The 5941-nt window shown below is 35.2% G+C and overlaps 1 protein-coding gene across 1 annotated transcript; it reads right to left on the minus strand.

The window, feature by feature from the left end:
* Positions 1 to 504: 504 nt before the first annotated feature.
* Positions 505 to 3952, minus strand: LOC144962281 (uncharacterized). Its single transcript, XM_078895188.1, has 2 exons — positions 3634 to 3952; positions 505 to 3227 (listed from the first exon to the last, which is right to left on the minus strand). The coding sequence occupies exon 2, from the start codon at positions 3014 to 3016 to the stop codon at positions 2189 to 2191; it is 828 nt and encodes a 275-aa protein (XP_078751314.1). The 5' UTR covers positions 3017 to 3227; positions 3634 to 3952; the 3' UTR covers positions 505 to 2188.
* Between the last annotated feature and the right edge of the window lie 1989 nt (positions 3953 to 5941).

Raw genomic sequence — 5941 nt, forward strand, 5'->3', positions numbered from 1 at the left:
GTAGTAGTAGTAGTAGTAGTAGTAGTAGTAAGAGGAGGAGTAGGAGTAGTAGAGCCCATTCAGAAAATAACCGTAAGAGTATGAGGTTATCCATGCCTTTAGAACTGGATTACAATCCAAAAAGACTTTCATGCGATAGACAACACGTCATGTAACCAAAAGGTGCAAAAAGAAAAAGAAATATAGAGCAGTAAAGTTAGGTGCCCCAAACGTAAACAATAACAAGTTGCTAGTGATTTCCGTTAGGGACCGGAATAATTTACGCACAATATAGGTCTCCCAATTTTGTAGTTTGAGTTGTAGGCAATACACTTTCAGTATTGAAAATATGTTTACATAAAATCTAACAGTTGCAGAAATAATAATATAAGGCTAAATTATTATGAAAATCAGGCTCCGAATAATTCTCGTTTTGTTCACACCAGCGCAATAATTTGCTCTGGTCTAAAAATAGATAGACTGTAACTTTTGATAAATTTTAGAAAATTTTACCTTTTGTTCCATAAAATATCCATATCTAGACATTATTTGATGCATGATCGAGTATTTATGAATATGTGTTTCTTTTGCCACCTAACAGCCAAATTTTAAAGGTTATTTTTTTCTATTATTTACATTGGAACGTGAGCTGTCAAGACAGGAACATGTGGTTTGCCACGTGCTTCTCGACCTTTGTTTACGTATGGGGCACCTAACTTTACTGCTCTATATCGATACCAGTTGAACCTACGTGGTGCAAAGAGCAACTAGAAATGGAAATAATGAACAAAGCAAAGTCCGATTTCAAATCAATATATTCATATCAGATCATTTTATTATTCAAATCAATATTTTCATATTATATCATTTTATTATTCAAATCAATATATTCAGAGCATATCATTTTATTATTCAAATAACAGAATATAATACCTGCTTCCATGCAAAAAAAAAAAAGAGGAAAAAATAACAATATAAAAACCGGACCAACTTGATTAACAATAAAATTTTTTTTTACTTTCTACATTTGAAAATTGCCACTAAATTATAAATACTTCATTAACATTATTTCAAATTGCATATAACAATTATCAGGTTTTTACCCCATCACTCACTCTCCATATCTCTCTCCTTATACTAACTCGCACCAGTTATGCGACTCCTAATCAATTTTATTATATTTAAAAAGTCATGTCATATTTCATGTTTATATACTACTTATTCAAAATTTATGTGGGTTATGACATACATTATGCATTATGTATAAAACTTTAATAGTCAGAATACAGAAACCTATTAAGAGTATTATAGGATGTAAAACAACAATAAAACTGATAACCAATAATAAGTCATGAAAAGTTAATACTAGCAAGAGAATAAAGCGAAATTAATGTATTTTATGTATTGCTATAACTCCTGATCTGGATACAGATTACATTGTGAATTACCTACTTCAGAACAGTTTCAACGAAAACTTTGTCTAGTTCGGGAAAGTAAGGAAGCATAGACAATAAATCTTTCTTCTTGTCATCAGGCAATCGATTTTTATTTAATACATTCAATTTTCTCCCGTGCTTCTCTGAAGCCCTATTATGATTTGAACAGCCACGTTTTCTAGTTGACAGGGTGTAAGGGTCCCGTCTCACACTTACTGTCGTCCATTCTGGTGACTGGTGACAGGTTTTATAACTAACTGTGCCAAGATTTTGACATAGTTGTAACTGGCGTATCTTAGTAAAAGGCACACGACTAAAAAAAACTCTTGTTGAGCATAGCTCTGAAAATCAAAAAAGTCCCTCATTTGGATTACTTGACTGTTTTTTATTGTCTTTAATTTTTTTATCAATCCAATATGACTAAAAATTTCCTGATGTCTGAGATGACGCTCAATTACTGAGTGGACATTATCAACTTCTTGAATGGAACTGTGTCCAGACTCACAAAATTTCTGAGTAATAATATCAATATTTTTGTTTTTCTTAATAAACAAAGAGAGAGCAGTTGACATTACATAATTTCTATTCTGGCAAACACAGGAGTCTGACCACAACGTTATATCAGACAGAAGAGGATGGTCTTTCAAAACCTCTTCAAGAATTTTAACAATGGCACTGGCCATGTTATTGGCAGCACGACCACCAGCCCTCATGCCAAACAGCAAAATATGCCTTTTTACTTAAAGACAATGTAGCAGTCATATTAAAACTGACTAATTTTTTTTATAAAAAAAATTTGAAATGCCACAAACCGGCAAGGGGAAAACATTTTCAAGATCCAAGCAGATAACTGCTTTTTCTTGACTATTCCTATCCCTCTCCCTCTCATGTTTTGTTGATCTGTAATTTTCAACATGCTGAACAAGCTGTTCCATCTCTTCATCACCTAATCTCATGTTTTTTTCTAACAGTCTTAAAATCACTTCACCTTTGCTTGTTGAAGCAGCAAGTTCCTCCTGATTTAAATTCTTTGAATCTTTTAATACAAGTTCACATTTATCACATCTATCTTTTTTGGGAGCTAAAAATGAAATGTTAAATTCTTTATTGAAAATTTCATCATATTTATGTTTCTTTACAGGTTCTATTTCTTTTTCCACACAGAGATCTTGATACATTCCATACATTTTACTCAAATTTAGAGATTTTTCCAGATATTCTCTGCATGAATCAGCCCTACAATAATGAGAGGGGATACGGGGAAAGGAATTTATATGACTTCTCACCACGTCTAAGCACTCATCGCTAATTTTGTTTTTAACATTCTTCCCACTCTTTGGTGGCAAAGGTACACCAGTTTCAACACATCTCCGTTTCTCATAAAAATATGAAATTCTTATTTGAGAAATAACAAGAGTTGATAAGAAAAATGTCTTACAAACTTGGACTTTTAAAGAAGTGCCACCACATCGCAGAAAGTACTTGTAGCTGAACACTTTAGGCTTTTCATTGGTTACAGCTCTGCATCTTGCCTTTTCACATCTAATTGTGTACTCACTATAAAAGTGAGCTTTTGTCTCGTCATTCAGAGACCAAAACATTTTTATTATATTTTTTTTTCTTCTTCAGAAATTTTTTCATTACATTTAAATTTACAATTTGAACAATTTTTCACAGTTTTTACTTTTTTTTTCAGGAATTATTTCTTTAGTCTTAAGGCTCTGATACTCCTGACCAGCTTGTCTCTTTGTCTTAGAAACATTCCTTTTCCACTGAGTAGGGTCTCTTTTCCTTTTCCTGGTCACTGTGGGCCTGTTTGATGAAATAGCAAGAAAAAAAAAAAGAATGTAATCATAATCAATTCTAATTCTATCAGTATTAAAATATAGCCACTTTTTCATTAAAGGAGATTCAAGGTCTCGCAACATTTTAAGACAATATATAAGTAATAAATTCTAGCATTCAACGCAGCAGAAAAACATCCTCAACTTTAGGCGAATAAACTATAGAGAATATTCACACACAAAATATATATAAAGCTGCAAATCTACACCATCCATCTCAGAACAACCACAGATGTAGAAATATTACAGTAACATACGTAACCGCAAAAAATAAATACACTAAAAAAATTTTTAAAAAATAAAATAACAGTGTGCCACAGCAAAACAAATAAATTGATTAGTAATGAAATTATCAGATGATTAAAGTATCTTACGTTAGATCGGTAGCATTTTCTTCAACTGAATTCGCCAGGTTTTCATTCTGTTCCATTGTATTTAGATCTATTGTTCGTAAGGGTTCGTCTGATATGCAATCTACAGGTCTGGAAATAAATAGAGATTGAAAATTTTACCAGATGTAAAGAAAGTAAAATGTTGAATGAGAATTAATAAAGCAATAATACAATATGTCAATAAATAATTTTAGATCTTTGACTGTCATTTATTCTTATGGAAAGGTTAATAAAAAAATATAATCCAGATCTATTGACATTACAGCAACAACCTATTCATCATTATCAAATGCCTATAGACTCCACTTTAGGCGAATCAACTATGGAGATAATTCACAGCAGAAAATATATATAAGACTAAGACTGCAAATCTACACCATCTATCTCAGAACAAAGTTAGCGAAAAAAAAATAAAAACAAATAAAATAAATAATAAAACGAAGTGGTTATTCGTACTACCACTACAAATAGCGAAAACTACCGCTTTTCACTATTTGTACTCCCAGAACTCTTATGTGTTTAAAGTTGCAAACCACCGCTCCTTTACCTATTTGTAGCTACTCCCAGCACTCTTATGCGTTTAAAGTTGCATTTGTGAGCTTTCAAGGACCAGCCGACCAGCCTCCACTTTTCGCGGTCTTTCTTTGAGAAGTGTGAAGCAAAAAAAAAATGGCCCTCTCGGTAAACGAGACATTCTCATCTTTTCTCCAATTTGAAAACATTCGAAAATGAGAATAATGTACTTTTTATTAAAAGTCAACAAAGAAGGTAAGTAAACTAGATACAACAATTTTTTCCTTAATTAAGTGGCAATCTTTCTCGTCATTCTCACTCTAACTCTAACTCTATCAATAATAGGAAGGCTAGCACTATTCAGTATCTGATATCAGATACTGAAGTGTACACCAGTGGGGAGTGAACCTGGGACTCTGGGTTTTGTAAAAAAGCAATAACAATATGGCGGGGGGTTGGGGGGGGGGGGGGGATTACATTTTTACGAAACCCGACAATATGCGGCAAAGTTGTGGAAAGTAGGCAAAGCGTGGGGAGTGAACCTGGGACTCAATGAAGTGTACACCAGTGGGGAGTGAACCTGAGACTATGGTTTTCGGCGGGCTTCAGCTAGTTTCATATAAAAGCAATTAATTTTTTACGAAACCCGACGAAACCTGGCAATATCCGAGAAAGTTATGGGTAGTAGGCAACAGTGCTGGGGAGTGAACCTGAGATTTGGGGAAGTGTACACTAGTGGGGAGTGAACCTGGGACTGGGTTTCGGCGGGTTTTGAAAAAAAAAAGCAATTACTTTTTGTTTACAAAATGCACCAAATCCCAACAAAATGGGGCAAAGTTATGGAAAGTAGGCAAATAATGGGGAGTGAACCTGAGACTAAGGGAAGTGTACACCAGTAGGGAGTGAACCTGAGACCATGGTTTTCGGCGAGTTTCACATAAAAGCATTTACTTTTTTACGAAACCCGGCAATATCCGACAAAGTTATGGGAAGTAGGCAACAGTGGGGAGTGAACCTGAGACTCAGGGAAGTGTACACCAGTGGGGAGTAAACCTGAGACTTTGGTTCTCGGCGGGTTTCAGGGAGTTTCACATAAAAGCAATTACTTTTTTACGAAACCAGGCAATATCCGACAAAGTTATGGGAAGTAGGCAACAGTGGGGAGTGAACCTGAGATTTATGGAAGTGTACACCAGTGGGGAGTGAACCTGAGACTATGGTTTTCGACGGGTTTCAGCGAGTTTCACATAAAAGCAATTACTTTTTTTAGAAACCCGGCAATATCCGACAAAGTTATGGGAAGTAGGCAGCAGTGGGGATTGAATCTGGGATTTGGACACAGATGAGGATTGAACCTGGGACTGCGAGAGGCTGATACCAGTGGACAGTGAGCTCAGAATGTACTTTTATTTCGAAACCTACTGAAATTGTCAAAAGTTATGGGAAGGGGGCACCATTGGGCAATGAACCGGGATTCAGGGAAGTGCACACCGGTTGGGAGTGAACCTGGGACTGTGAGAAGAGGATATCAGTGGAAATGAACCTGGGACTATGGAAGATAGATACTAGTGGGAAATGAAGCCGGACTATGGACGAGAATGAAGCAATTACTTTTTTACAAAACCCACCGAAAAACCATAGACTTAGGTTTACTCCCCAATAGTCTACACTTCCCTGAGTCTCGGGTTCACTCCCCCACTGTTGCCTACTTTCTTTCCATAACTTTGTGGGATATTGTCGGGTTTCATAAAAAAGTAATTGCTTTTTTTTTACGAAA

The sequence above is a fragment of the Berghia stephanieae genome, unplaced genomic scaffold, assembly GCF_034508935.2.
Source record: "Berghia stephanieae isolate SIO BIC M18660-M18661 unplaced genomic scaffold, UCSD_Bste_1.3 scaffold777, whole genome shotgun sequence".
In the NCBI taxonomy this organism is placed as follows: domain Eukaryota; kingdom Metazoa; phylum Mollusca; class Gastropoda; order Nudibranchia; family Aeolidiidae; genus Berghia; species Berghia stephanieae.

Coding starts and splice junctions, on each gene's coding strand:
- LOC144962281 (XM_078895188.1), bottom strand. CDS start 3,016: ATGTTTTGGTCTCTGAATGACGAGACAAAAGCTCACTTTTATAGTGAG.